This window comes from Cimex lectularius, unplaced genomic scaffold (genome assembly GCF_000648675.2).
Source record: "Cimex lectularius strain Harlan isolate CLEC.00 unplaced genomic scaffold, Clec_2.1 scaffold22, whole genome shotgun sequence".
Taxonomy (NCBI): Eukaryota; Metazoa; Arthropoda; class Insecta; order Hemiptera; family Cimicidae; genus Cimex; species Cimex lectularius.
Genome location: NW_019392657.1, coordinates 1,168,209 through 1,183,151, shown reverse-complemented (window position 1 = coordinate 1,183,151; position 14,943 = coordinate 1,168,209). Strand labels below are relative to the sequence as shown.

Below are 14,943 nucleotides of genomic sequence, written 5' to 3'. Positions count from 1 at the left end.
GACAAATCAAATTTTAGATTTCTTACGTAGAACTACCCTAAAAAGTTTTAAGGATTCAGAAAAAATTATAAGTACTTCTATAAGTGTATAAGGCTATGGTCTGTCCGATTTTATAATACAGCATCAGAAAATATTAAGTATTCAATAGAAAATGTTCTTCGATGATTTATTCGCACTCCAATTACCACTAAAATTACCTGAACATTCTTGGATACACCGTATGAAATTTTTATCAAATTATATTTGGAGTTTTTATCGACTTGTCAGTAATCACATTAGAATTTTTTCTTGAGGTATCTTCATAGGTCTTTGTGACGAAGTAGGCTTTTTGGGTTCAACTAGCTTTCGGCAATTTACATTGCCATCCTCAGGGCATATTTATCGAAAAATACATACATTAACCGAGTTACAGTAAGATATTGATGAATTACATTGTTTTCATAATAAAACTAATTATATCCATACTTTACTCAATGATATAAATTAAAGCACTGAAGAGTAATTAAATTATTATATATTATATTTATATATTATATTTATATATAGCCCAAGTGGTAGAGCATCGGTGTATTTAGCCGAAGGTCATGGGTTCGAATCCCGCTTGTGACACTGACTTTTTTATCTCAACCAAATCCTTAATTAATTGAAAATTATATATTATTATTTATGTATGAATTATTTCTTATATATAGTTTAAACTCTAATAAAACTTCACATAAATCAATTAATTAATGTTATTTTCATTCACTGGCACCTTCTCCAACAAGTGACTTCAATGACAAATTAGGCTTATATAGAATATATTTACTTAATACAATATTTGTAGGGTTTTTTCTTATGTCTTGTAGTTGCATAATTTTTTTTCAGTAATCAAAAATGTTTCAAATTTGGAAATGTATGCAATATTCTTCATATAATCGAAATTGTGCAGAAAAAAAAAATTGAACCATTGAAGCAAGAGGTTCGATTTGGATAAAAGTCTGATTAATTATTCAGAAATCGTCAGATGCGGTCTGGTGTGATGTAGGTTTCAGAAAAACATTTTCTTTATCGTGCCAACGTTTCGATCTTTATTGAGATCATCTTCAGGGCCCTGGGATTTACAAATATTGTTTAAATTTAACAAAGACTTGTAGGATGTAGAAAAAAAGTGAATTTATACAATGCAAAAAAAATATACGTTTTTTTTAAATATTCAATCAAAGTATTTTTACTCTGCTTCTCTATTTTCTCTATTCAGTCTGATTAATATGGTTGTAATCTTTAGCAAAAAGAATATGGAATTACATACAAAATACTTACTATTGTTACTATCTTTCTATTATTATAATAACATTTGTATATGTAACTTATTAATCATGCTACTGTATTATTGCAACCCTCGCAGACAGTAGTATTACCATGTTGTATAGTTTTTCAATAAACTATATTATCAATCTATCTACTATCTTTGTGTAAAAGAAAAATATTGTTGATGCCAAGTTGGCCTAAATGGTTGACGACTTAAAAAAAAATTAAAATTAGAATTTTGTACAGCTTTTTTAACTTTTCTTCAAAGGGGCCAATTTTATAAATCTTTAAATCACCCAGGTAATCTAATTTTCCCTTCTAAAAATTTTATAGATTGAATTTTCAGTAGGATAGATTTTTAAATGTCACCTGTTCATTGTAACAAAAATACTATATTTTTGAAGGCAGACTTTTTCAATTAAATAAGATACGAAATAAAAGTGAATTTTAAAAGAAAAATTGATGTTATTGGCAGAAATTGGAAAATTCGTTCTTCACCATAACATGTTTAAGTGACCTTTGTTAGAACTCAATGATATCATTTATGGGCTATATGAAACATCACAGATAGGGGAGGTTAATCTTTACTTCTTCAATATTAAGTTTTTGTCATTTATTCCAGCACAAAATAAAAAATAACAAAAAAGTTAATTTTAAAAATCATGAATCGGGCCAGATACCTGCAGAAAGGTTTGCGCTTCCTTTCAACAGAGGCCCATCCGGATTTTTCGACCGATTTCAAATCCTGGCACATCCAGACCAGTTTTTTCCAAAAATGCATTTTAACCCTTGGAGCGACGACAGTCTCTTTGCTAGATCCGGCCAGAGGAGGTAAAGAATTTTCTGCCTAATGAAGAATTTCATTATTAAAACAAGCTTGTCTTTCTAAAATATTATTTCAGCTTTATTTTCAGTACAAATCTCCATATTATTTTGGTTGTATTATTCTCATCTAAATGCATAATGTATGTCTTAAAATAGTCACTGTTTTAGTAATGATTTTATGAGATTTTTATGGAAATTAATATTTCCCAATGCTTCATGTTTGATGTCGAGTATGCCCGTTTTATGATGGACAGTACCAAAAGTTTCCAAGTGTAAAACTGAATGTGTGTTACCTTGAACATTTTTGGTGGCGATATAAGCCCGCAAAAGGGACCGCAGTAGCCAAGTGGCTAAGGCGTCGAGATTTGCGAGCAGACCCCGTGGGTTTGATTCCCACCATCACCTCTGGATTTTCCTGACGTATAAGGGTGAAAGTTGACACGGCACTCACCAAGATCCAGGGATCAGATCTCATCGACTAGGAATTCAATCCTGACCTCCTTCAAAAATTAATTTCTTCGATAGACCTGCATGCCTGTAACCCAATTGGCACACGTGTTGTAGCGATCTCCCGAAAAATGGAGCCAGGAGAACAAAAATCTGTAAAGCTGCAGTGCTCAGGGGAAGAACTTTTCCATTTCCTGGTATTAAAAAAAATTTTGAAAAAAGTTTAGGTTGTCGGTAGTGAACAACCGAGCTTTTTGAAAAACTATTGTGGAAGATTTACAGAAAGCGTTCCGTTAGAAGTGTCAGGAGTCAATTTTCATTAAAACAAGCTGTTGTAAGTAAAAAATGAAAAATAAAACTATTATGTGTTAGTGGTTTTGTGTTATGTTCTTTTTTTATTGGTCCAGTGGTATTTTGAAAGATTTGACAGATCCTACACATCATTATTTCTTGTTGTGCTTATGTATTGTACTTTATTGTATTACTTTATTTATTGTATTTTTTTTACTGTAATGAAAATTGTCTATTAGGCTAAATACTTGGTTTTTGGTCTTGATACCTTGTCTAATTTATATTTGTGTAAGTCTTTTACAGATATGATTGCAACTTTGGGTGAGACGACTGGTCAAAAGGCACTAGTGTATATGAAAAATCAAATGGAATCAAGCCCTGAGGGAGTGGAGATTTTGAAGTAATGTCTTAATTTTTTTTTTTAAATTTGTAAATTACATTTGCATATTTATCTGTTATAGTACTCAGCCTCGAATAAATTCCCAAACAGTCGATTTGAAGTATTTATCAACTTTACCGAAGGGGACTTTGGGAGAGGTGTATATCGGCTTCTTAAAGAAAAACGTGAGCTGTAGGGTTGTATTATTTTATTGAAAATGAACGTTGAAAATGAAACATTTCCAGAATGTCACACCAGATTCTCGCGCTCCGGTCCAATTTGTGGATGATAAAGAACTAGCGTATGTCATGCAGAGGTACAGGGAAGTTCATGATTTAATACACGCAATCCTTTTCATGCCTACAAATATGCTCGGTTTGTCTTCATTTTATTTAATAAAAATATATTTTTAAATAAAATTGGATGTTTTAATTAGGGGAAGTGACTGTAAAGTGGATAGAAGGAATTCAGACAAGACTTCCGATGTGTATAGGCGGAGGGTTGTTGGGTGCGATTCGTCTTTCTCCAAAGTAATTATTTTTTATCATACAAGTTCAATTTTTCAATTTTGTTTTATGTGTGATGACTTGTTTTAGACAGAGGAAGAAATACGTGCAAACGCATTTGCCTTGGGCGATCAAAACAGGGATGACAAGTAAATTTTTCATGAATGTTTATTTTGAAAAAAGGTGGGAACAACCTGTAGACGAGTTATTAAAAGAGCTAGACGTCCAGCCTCTTAATGTTAAGACATAAATAAATAATTGTAATATGTATGTATAGTTAAATATTTGTTATAAATTAATATTGTATATCAAGTCTCATTGTCTTATTAATAGATCAGTTTATTTTTAATATCTATTGTTGCCTTTATTACATGCCTGCTTTGTCCAAACAACTTCCAATAGGAATTTTCCAATCTTAATGAAGATATGATATTTATTTATTCAAATTACTATAAAAGATGTTCTAGATTTCAATATTAATTATTCTTTTTTGCGTAAGGTTTTGGTTGAGATAAAAAAGTCAATGTCACAAGCAGGATTCGAACCCACAACTTTCGGCTCGAAGTTACGACAGCTCAAGTGGTAGAGCAGAGGCATATTCAGCTGAAGGTCTTGGGTTCGAATCCTGCTCGTGACATTGACTTTTTTATCTAAACCAAAACCTTATGTAAAAAAGAATAATTGAAAGAAATAACTTGGTCAATTGACCACTAAAACATAAATGGATTAATATTTAATAAGTAAAGGAAGTATCACTTCACTAACAGCTCCCCATGGCCACTTCATAAGTCGCTGAGAATCGAATCCTGATTACATGACATTTGAAAATGGCAAAAAGAGGGAAAATTCGAATGGTTGTAGGTTGAGATGGAGAGTTAGTGTCCAAAAGGATCGAAGACACGATAGCTCAAGTGGTTGAGCAGCGGCGTATTTAGCCAAAGGTCATGAGTTCGACTCCTCATGACATTGACATTTTTATTTCAACCAAAACCTTATGTAAAAATTTAAATTTTTAATTAATTAAGGTTTTTAGTTGAGATGAAAAAAAGATAATGGCACGAGAGGGATTCGAACTTCGACTAGATACGCCGCTGCTCTACCACCTGAGCTATCGTGACCTCGATCCACTCGGACATCAACTCCCCATCTCAACCCCACCTTATGAGTTTTCCCTCCTTTCCAAACCGATTACATGACATTAGAAAAATGCAAAAAGGAGGGAAAACTCATATGGTGGGGTTGAGATGGTGATGTCCAAGTGGATTGAGGTCATAATAGCTCAGGTGGTAGAGCAGCAGCGTATTTAGCCGAAGGTCGTGGGTTCGAATCCCTCTTGTGCCATTAGCTTTTTTTCATCTCAACTAAAAACCTTAATTAATTGTCATGTATTAATTGGTCAAGCAGACCACGAAAATAGTGAATTAATGATTTAAATTTTTAGTACAATTTATTGAAAGAAGTAACTTGGTCAATTGACCACTAAAACTTAAATGGATTAATTATTAATATTAAATTTAAGAAATTAAAAGTTTGTTTTTATTCATTGAGTCAGCAATTTATTTCTGTTACAGAGATAAATATGCTTATGTGATGATGATAATGTTTTATCACATTGTTTGATATGGCCAAGTACAAGTAAAGTGACACACTACGTCTGTAAAAAAATTCACGCCGTGATGACAAAGTTTCCTGACATCTTCACAGATTAGTCAAAGGCGCTATGTAAATGGAGGGGTAGGTAGAAGAGATGTCCCTTTGTCCCACAGTGAGCATACGCTGAAGAACTAAATGTCATAATCACCGTGTTGAGTGTAATACATCAAAAACAAGGAAAACCTTTATAATATGAATGGATTCACTCTATTTGCTTATAAATAAAATATACGAACAATTAAAAGTGTTCAATGCCGATGGGAAGAAGTGCTGGTCTGGATTTCTGGGCATACAGGGATAGCCGAGAATGAAGAAGAAGACAAAGAGGCCACATTATCCCTTGTCTGCCAGGCAGATATAAGATAGTAAGAAAATCACTGGGAAACAAGCTGCCTTATGGCAGATAAAGACTGGTATTGGGTCCTGGTCAACGGAGGCCATATTAAGAAGGGAAAGTTACGCATAGGTCATACCTGGCCACATAGCCACTTGGTGAGAAAGAAAACCTCATTGTATTGAAAGATTAGGCATTGAACATATTTTACAATGCAGGAAACTTGCAGGAAGAGCCGCAATTCCTAGCAGTGGCACGGTTTGCTGTTTCAGTACCTCAGGGTATAACAGGTTTTAAATGAACTATTAGTGTGTGTTTTATGTTGGTGTGAATGTAAATTATTAGTGTGAATGATCCCCTACCCAAGGGGGAGTAAAAATAGTTTACTCTGGGATGAGTGTGTTGTCTTAAGAGTGAAAGTAATTTATTAACATGAATGGAGGGTTTAAACTCGCTCCAAGGAATATTAAGTACTCTGGGGGAGTGAATGTTACCAGACTTGACTTGTATTGGGAGGTGAAAGGATATTGGCATCATCGGGATATCCAGTACCATGACACCGGACATCTCTACTATCTCGCTTTGAGGGGGAGCATGCCATGTACCATTAATCTACCAGGGTAAAGATGCTTTTGAAATACATATTTAAAGAAAACTTTCAATTAAGATGGGGAATGCGGTAGCTGAGTGGTACATCAGACTCTTGAATCATAGATCCTGCAGTCTTGGGTTCAATTCAACCATAACCCATAGAATTTCTATCCAGACCCCTTCCCAAAAAAATCTCATTATTGTTCATACTCTGGCTAATATGGAAGAAGTAAAAAAAGACATTTTTTATTAACACAAAACATTATTTTTATATATTTTACATACAAGAACGTATGTACGTAATACAGTTTAGAGGTAGTGAAAAAGGATAAACATTTGTAACGGTATTAATAATGAAAAATTTATATATTGAAGTGCCTTGTTAGAAAATTATCACTTGTAATCAGACTGGGCGTTGTGCTGTGAGCTGTAAATTAAATGTATCTATCATATCTTGGTTTTGAAAGAATGAAGGTGAAAAAAAACTTCGGTACCTTTTAAAGGAGAGGAATTGTATCTGCCAGGAAAAAGCTGAGAATCAACAGGGGATGGACAGTTGAAAAATTTACTTGTGTGATTTTGATTAGAAAGCATAAGGGAATTGTAAGCGACCTGAAATTTAAATTAAAATAAAATAAAAGTTAGGTTTTTCTAATAAATTCAAATACTTGGTATTTCTTTGCGGATTCTCTTGCAATTTCTAAGTCCTGTGCCATAGCATTCAGTTTACCTACCATTTCATTGTAGCAAGATTTGAGAGCTGTAAAATTTATGGTTGTAATCTATATTCAATTTTTTTTTTAAATAATTTGTACTTCACCTGAAAGCTCTGTGTTATGAGCACTTTTCATTTGTTTTACAGCTTTTTTATATTCGTAAAGTTTTTTATTTAGATTGTCAATCTGAGCCAGTTTGTATTCTTGACTGGCTTGATGTTGATTTCTCCTCAATTTAATACAACTGATTACAGCGCTTATTGCTTTGTCAGGAGAAAGTCCTCCAAGTATCAACTTACCAAAAAAAAAAAGATACAAACAGGGTAGGTTTAGCCCAATAAACAATTAAACTCACATCATTTGGATTGAGCTGACACTGGATTATGTCCGTTTCCTTGATATTAGCTTCATTGCAGACTGGACAGTTTATTTGGGGTAGATTGTTGAAAAAATATGTTTTACCGTGGTCCAGACAAAATATGTGATAACACCGTGTCACCAATGCAACATCAGTTAAAATACGTCTACATTTGGCAATATTACAATACAGATTATCGTCCATCAATAGCCCATCTGAAATAAATAACTATTCATTTAGATATTTATAAACCAACAATAGCCATTGAAGCAATTGCTAAATATATAAAACAGAAAAGTCCTTTTTCCGCTATTTCATGAAAAGATTGTCTCTTCTTCCAACCCATAGTGACAAAAGAATGTCCATATATGCAAAACTAAGCATATGCATTTAAATCATAACACTATTTTCAAAAACAAGGATTATCCTTTGGGATAAGCTAATCCCCAACCACAGGCTCGGCAGTGCGAGTTGAGACTGAAAAGGACGAGGAAGGTTGTTGCTGATTCTTTCAAGTTGTTGAAGGCACCTGCTTTTTTTGTAAATGGCAAGGAGTTGTGTATATAGACCACTTATTTTTATTTTATTTTTTAATCTTAATAGATTTATTTTTAGAAGGTTATTATTATTAATTTTTAAGGGTGTTTAAACAGCTAAGGTTATTTCACACCCTAACATCCAAACCTTCTATCTTAGATTAGCTATCCCTTCTGAGTACTATAAAGCTCTGACTCCAAACATTCACTGATAAACTAGTCTATCCTATTGCCATCCAAAGCTTTAATTTATCCTTTTAAAATTCTTAGAAGGTTATTGTAATTTATTTGGGTCAGGTCCTGATTTTTGTTTTTTGGCAATTAATTTGTTTGAGTTTGTGGCACGGATATTTTTTTTTTAATTTTTATTTTACACTCGTGAGTGAAACGAGTTGCTTCGTGTGAAGAAAGATCATAATCAAATGATTCTATTTTTTTTTTTGTCTTTTGGAGTTATAAAGATTTGCAGTTAAACTTCTGTCTACTGAGTCCAAGCTCTGCTAATAGTTTTCCTGGAAGATTTTCATTTCTATAATGAAGTGTATCATAGGGTAATATCAAGATTTTCTTCATTACTCAAGAATAGCTTTCCTAGGTACCATAGCCTTTTCTGAAATATTGCACGAGCAGGTGCATATATGCTCTGCTCTTTTCTTGGCTCAACATTGGTCATCTGTTAATAGCCCCATTTTTAAGAGGTATTTTGTTGGGACACGTTATGCACCTGCAAGGGTTTTAATTATTTTTTTATTGAGTAGGATTTGACCTTTTTCCCATTAAGTTGTTTTTGCTAGTAGTCTTTTTTTCCTTGCCTCATGTCTGGCATATATTCCCTGTATTTATTATACTCTTTAGTAACCCAAAATTCTAGTTTTTTTCTTTTTTGTCCCTGGTTATGTCCCCATTGAGTTATTCGCAAGATAGTAACTATGGATACATAACCTATAAATGGAGTCATAGTTGAATCTACCAACAAAGTTGTTTTCTCAGATGCCAGTGACTGGTGATAGAACCCTTTTACTTCCTAAATACCTCTCTAACTAGCAATGAGTTTGGCAGTTTTGGTGAGGGTTCTTTATCAATGGTTGACACCTCTAGAGTTTGTCCATTATTAGCAAGGTATTAGATTTAAGATGAGGTAGTAGGTAGTAGGATCCCGGAATGACAGACATGAACAAATGCTTGCACAAGGGAAAAAACTGTCGGGCGGAAGGAGAAGGCGATGATGTCTACAACCCGGTGGCATTGACAATTACAGTTTATACAAATGAAGAGCGTCTGTATGCTTGAAGCACCTATGTAATACGTTCACTCGTATCCTGACATACTTGACAACATACCATCGAAGTGAAAGCTACTTGAACATTCTCCTGCCTTTTTTACAAATCATTATCACCAAACTTCCTCAAAAAAATCCCTTGGTTATTACTTAACCTCAGCAAAAATTCTTTATAAAATTCCTAAACATGCCTTGTCTACTTACCTGAAGAACATCAAAGAAACCCAACCCAGAGTTGATCGTCAAAGCCTTTTATTGGACCTCAACAATTTAGGCTCTTCTACCAAAATGTTATCTGTGTAAGGTCTCTCTGAATTGTTGATGTTCTGGAATTAGGCAAGGTTGCCTGTTGAGCTCGATTCTATTTGCCCTTTTCATTGACGACTTAATCCCCTCCTTCTTGAATATAGTATAAGCATAGGGAACAATAAATGGCAGAACTACAAAAGCATATTAAATTATTCCAAGCTTTCTCTGACTAATGGACCTTAAAAAGTCTTAATTTATGGTGTTCAGAAGAAGCGGTAGACTTTAAGTCTTCAGACCGTATGCAGAATAGAATAATGGTTACTGAATATATCTTAATTTCTTCCTCACCCCCAGATTTCTATGGACGAACGACCGATTCTTCAGCTTTCAGAAACCTACAGGACCATCTCTCCTGTTATTTAAATCTACCAAATATCTTAAAAAAGATCAAAACACCCACTACAAATCATTTTTTTTAATGTTGCTGTAATTAATGTCATGAAATTGATTTGGTCATGTGTTGTAACGAGGCTCCCTTTTTTAGCTATCATGTCTTCTGTCTTGCCTGAAATTACTTCAAGACCTGAGACTCACCTTAGCATCAAGCTAATTGTAAACACCAATGTTTTAGGTTCAGGCAATTCCAGACTAGTTTTGAATTGATCTCGTAGGCTTGGAGCTTAAAAATTATAATTGTTATGTATTTTTCTATATCTAGCAATTCAGCTTGAAAGAGGGTTGTGATAGAGCCAAGGGCCATTTGGTGATCATAGACCTTTTTATGCCCATTACTGTACCATTTGTCATCTGTATACCATCCAAAAGTTCCATGGTTTTTCTTTTTTATCTCTCCATTTTGCTTTCTCTTCAATAACTACGTTGAACGGCTTTTCGAAGTCTAGTATTTCCTCTGATGTGTTTAGTTTTAGCCGTGTCAGTTATTTTAACTTTTTGAAAATTTTGTTTCACGTTTTTTATCCACTGACCAATGAATTTTCAATCTTCAATCGCTGCCATCTTTTAAATATATAAGTAAAGGTGCTTGAGGGTATGGCCCATTGTAGCTGTGGATGTTGTTTTAAGAACACCAGCTTTGCTAAGACTTACTATTCTTCTGACTTTTTCCCTGTCCCTGTCTTTCTTTGTTTTATTTTTGCACATGTTTGCATATGGATCATGGGTCTAAATTCAGCCAGAAGTTAAGCAAACTTTGTCAAAAATAGTTACTCCAAAGCCCAAAAATTAAAATAATAATACAAAATTGCAACTGGTTTACTATTAATCCAAGGTTAAAAGTTAAAAATTTAATTGTTAAAATCCATTATTTATCTATTATTTATACATACTCGTCTATCTCCATAAACAATGGAGCAATAATCCAAGGTTAAAAGTTATAAATATAATTTGTAAAATTGCATTGTTTATACAACATCGTCTATCACCATAAACAATGTAGTGATAAAAATTCAAACTAAGGCTTGTTAAAATAAAAACTTTACTGAAATTAATAAAACATATACTTACTCAATTTGGACAACACGCATGCCTTGAAATGTTTGAAAATGTTAAATATTTATAACATGAATAATTTGCTCATGCTTGGGGACAGTGGTCTTGCCATTGAAATTTATCTTAATTTCTCATAATAATCTATGTACATTAAATTTCTAGAAAGTTCTGAAACAAAAAAATATTTTAAAAAATTAAACTTGTTCAAACACCAAAAATACATATATTACCAAAATATTTATTGAGTAAAGAGGTCATATTAAAAAAGCACTTAAATTATTAATATTATTGCATAAAATAATCAATGTAATTAATTACAATTTTTTGTTAACAAATAAAGACGACATATGAATAAAATATTTTTAAGTATTTCAAACTTTAATGTAACAAATAAAATTTTGTTATTACCAAGAAAAGCCAAGAATAAAAGCGAAAGAGGAAACGAAAAAAAGCATGTCTGCTGAATGTTGGATGTAGGACCCAGGAAGGTGAGGGCAGGAGTCTTCAGTCCTGGAACCAAAGATTCATAACCAGGGAAAATATATGGTCTAGAATGAAATCTATGCAATTGAGATGTACTCAGTTCAACCTGAACAAAGGGTAAAAAAACAAAAATGTAGCTATCATGTCAGATAGCCAGGTAGTCATCAGAGCACTAAGCTCAAAGAATTGCAAAACTAAATAAAGTATGTATGCAAAATGAAGTTAAGCCCTGCTGGGTCTCGGGACATATAGAGGGAAACGAGAAAGCTGACACTAGGAAAGGTACATCTCTGATAGGTCCTGAACCATTTGTGGCATAGGGATTCAAAACAATGAGTATTTTAGATAAGACAGAATGAAAATGAGGAAACCTTGGAATTCACCCATTGGACGCAAACAATCCAAGACCTTCTGATGAGGTTTCTTAGGAAAGAAGCCACAAAATGAATTAAAGGAATCAAGAAAAAACTTCGAATCCTGACAGAATTCATATCATGATACTGCAGACAAAAGATCAGTACAACACAGAATGTGCACATTCTTTAAAGAAGTGGAGGAGACACCAACTAATTAACTTTGGTCTACAGGAGGATGTACATTATTTATTTGTTTATTAATATATACTGGGAAGAAGCCCATTTACAAAAATACAACAGAAGTAACAAATCTAAAGTTATAAAAATACCAAGGACAAATACTGTTCAGATAAAAATATAGAAAAAACATATATCAATTAAACATATATTAAAAAATCATATACTTTATAAGAAGAGAGAGATTTAAAAAAATTATTTAAAACTGTTTAGGCAGAAAAGGGTGAAGTATAAGTGATCATAAGAAATATCTAAAAAAGTGATTTTTAATTTAAAAGCAGCATATCTTAACTTTAATTTGGACTCTCTCAAGCTTGGTACAAAAATACTTTTGATTGGGTGACCAGATAGGACTGGCATACACTAAAATATTTCAAAAATCTAAGACCATGAGAAAAATCGTTACACCACGATTTTTAAATGTGGTCACAGATTGTAGCTGCAATTTGTTATCAAAATAGGCTGAATTAACTTTTTTTATTACATCTAAAAAATGACTTTGCAAAACGTTTATCAAAATTAAGTCTAAGTCCATGTTTTGAGCAAAAATCAATAAAATTAGAAAAAGCGGTTCGAAGTATTTTTGTACCATTATCATTATTGTACAGGTTGACATTATTACCAAAGAACAAGAAGTTTATATTCTGAGGGAGTAGAGTAGAGTAATTCAGTAATATCATTAATAAAGATCAGAAATAATAAAAGGCCTAAATGAGAACCCTGGGGCACTCCAGATTTTGCATCGATATATTTAAACAAAGAATTATCAATTTTTGCTTGAAGCAGTCTACCATGTAAATAACTATGAAACCATAAAAATATGGGTCATTGGAAGTCCAGAACATCTAGTTTCGATAAAATCAAATTGAAATTGACCAATGCCATACTGACATCCTTGTAAATTACATCAAACTGTTTACTGAGGGTAAAAGCATTTAGTATAAAATTTTCATACAGCATGAGATTTGAAGTGGTTGATTTGTTAGGTTGAAAACCTTGTCATTTAGGCATTATAAATTTATTACAGAGAAGGGCAATGATATCAAGAGATATGATATAGAAGAGATTTGAAAATTTGTAGAAGAAAACTGTTGAAATCAGGCCGATTAATCAAATTTCATGAAGAAGCACTCGGTATGCTATAGCGCTGATGAATAGGCCCAACTTGGCACATGTTTGTATATATGTATGTACATGTGTGGATTTGGGCCTGTATAAATCCAAATCCAAATCAATAATGTATAAGAATTGTTTATAAATGAACAGTTAAGAACGTAAGTAATTTCTCAAAGAAAACCAATTTTTTAAGTTTTATATTTTCAATTGTAATATAAAAAATGGTTTCAATTTTTTTTCCAAAGGTTATCATCGCCTTTGTACTACCAGCGGTTTATTGGAAATTATGGAAATTTATATATGCTTCTCATTTTTAGACTTTTAGAGACTTGATCAATTCAATTAGCAATCAATATAGGGTTTGTTTCCTGTTTTCATGTATTTGTAAGAGAAAAATCAAATTTAACATTTGGATATAGCCAGAGAGGGGTTGGGGGCTGGATTTTTCGGGTTTGATATTCGATTGTGAAAGATAATTTATTTGCCCGATATAGAAATGGTGGCAGTTTAGGGTGGTTTTCATAGAATAATTGAATGTTAGGATCGGTTTTTATTTAGGTAGGTGTTCTGAGTTTGCCCAAGTGTTTATATAAAAGGACAAAATTTGCTTCTGTCTCTTTCTATTTAGATCGAGTTCCCCAGTTTCGGTGAGCATGCTAATTATAGGGCTAGATCTAAATGCGCCTGTTCAGTCTAAGAGCTCTATGATGAACAGGGTCGAACATTTTCAGAACACATTTTTTGGCTGAATCATAAGCAGTATAATGCAGACAGTATAATACAGAGAGAAGATTAAAGCTTTGTATAACTTTAGTAAAGTGCTACAATCTGCTCCCCGAGAGTATTAAAAACTGGGGTATGAAACAATTCCTTAAGGAATGGAATCTATCCCCCGGACACAGGCAATCGAAGGAGTTTGTTAAGGAGATCAAACCAGCAGAATCGAAATGGCTATTCTCTAACTCAACGAAGGGAATTACGAGGCTGATAGGTATTCTGACGGGCCGCTGCCCACTGAGAAGGGGCCTTTTGCCGTTTTTGTAAATAAAAGAGAAAAACGGCAAGGCACTACCTCACAGAATGTGATAGGTCTAGATTTGAAACTTTTGAAGGAGAGGACATCACCAAATCACTCCCCGAGACTAAATGGTCCAAAATCTTAAGGTTTGTGCACAGGTCCAAGAGATTTATGCAGGACACATGAGCCAACCAAGTCCCAGACCCTTTAGGGATGGGGTACGAGTCTACCCAAGCAATTAACCCCTCAGGTCTTGGCCGCTCACCCTGCATTTTATATATATATATATATATATATATATATATACGATCTGCTCCCTAGGAATGCTTCATATACAGAACATATCCAACATTATTGAGCAAGTTTTAGTTGTCTGACATGAGGCAGCCAGGTTAATTTCTGGTCAAAATTGATACCAAAGAATTTGATAGTAAAGGTCGGTGAAATATGTTGCCCTTTATACAAAAAGTTCAAGGTTTGTAACATTTCTTTTCATATTAAACTAGTTTCAATTTGTAAAACAAAAGTATGTACAGTATAAATTGTGTGTGAGTTGATTGTATGGAATTGTGTTAGTGTCATTCCATATATAATGATAACTAATTAACATATAGAAATAAGAGCTTACTATTAATTAATAATTAATTTATTGGCAATTACCACTTCCCTATTCAACTATAATCATTGAACCATTAAGAGCCAGTATTTTTACCGGTTTCAAAATGACATCCAATGCCGTTTTGATCTCGGCGTTGTACCTTTTTTCACAG

The 14,943-nt window shown here is 33.2% G+C and overlaps 2 protein-coding genes across 3 annotated transcripts; one reads left to right on the top strand and one right to left on the bottom strand.

The window, feature by feature from the left end:
* Window positions 1-1,688: 1,688 nt before the first annotated feature.
* Window positions 1,689-4,008, top strand: LOC106665976 (ubiquinone biosynthesis protein COQ4 homolog, mitochondrial). Of its 2 annotated transcripts, none has more exons than XM_014392817.2 (6): window positions 1,689-2,121; window positions 3,157-3,253; window positions 3,315-3,417; window positions 3,478-3,607; window positions 3,669-3,762; window positions 3,829-4,008. In XM_014392817.2, the coding sequence occupies exons 1-6, from the start codon at window positions 1,953-1,955 to the stop codon at window positions 3,986-3,988; spliced, it is 753 nt and encodes a 250-aa protein (XP_014248303.1). In that variant the 5' UTR covers window positions 1,689-1,952; the 3' UTR covers window positions 3,989-4,008. The 2 variants fall into 2 exon arrangements, with proteins under 2 accessions (XP_014248303.1, XP_014248311.1); XM_014392825.2 differs by having other exon boundaries at window positions 1,901-2,121; window positions 3,147-3,253.
* Window positions 4,009-6,626: 2,618 nt separating this feature from the next.
* On the bottom strand, window positions 6,627-14,855 carry LOC106666751 (E3 ubiquitin-protein ligase CCNB1IP1-like). Its single transcript, XM_014394202.2, has 7 exons — window positions 14,802-14,855; window positions 10,979-11,131; window positions 7,388-7,605; window positions 7,137-7,326; window positions 6,985-7,076; window positions 6,811-6,928; window positions 6,627-6,743 (listed from the first exon to the last, which is right to left on the bottom strand). The coding sequence occupies exons 3-7, from the start codon at window positions 7,592-7,594 to the stop codon at window positions 6,679-6,681; spliced, it is 672 nt and encodes a 223-aa protein (XP_014249688.1). The 5' UTR covers window positions 7,595-7,605; window positions 10,979-11,131; window positions 14,802-14,855; the 3' UTR covers window positions 6,627-6,678.
* Window positions 14,856-14,943: the final 88 nt, after the last annotated feature.

Excerpts from the sequence above, each read along its gene's own strand:
- LOC106665976 (XM_014392817.2), top strand. The coding sequence starts at position 1,953 with ATGAATCGGGCCAGATACCTGCAGAAAGGTTTGCGCTTCCTTTCAACA. Across the intron at positions 2,122-3,156 it reads GCTAGATCCGGCCAGAGGAG|ATATGATTGCAACTTTGGGT; the intron begins GTAAAGAATTTT and ends AGTCTTTTACAG. Across the intron at positions 3,254-3,314 it reads GAGGGAGTGGAGATTTTGAA|TACTCAGCCTCGAATAAATT; the intron begins GTAATGTCTTAA and ends TATCTGTTATAG.
- LOC106666751 (XM_014394202.2), bottom strand. The coding sequence starts at position 7,594 with ATGGACGATAATCTGTATTGTAATATTGCCAAATGTAGACGTATTTTA. Across the intron at positions 7,327-7,387 it reads GTCAGCTCAATCCAAATGAT|TTGATACTTGGAGGACTTTC; the intron begins GTGAGTTTAATT and ends TTTTTTGGTAAG. Across the intron at positions 7,077-7,136 it reads TCATAACACAGAGCTTTCAG|CTCTCAAATCTTGCTACAAT; the intron begins GTGAAGTACAAA and ends TAAATTTTACAG.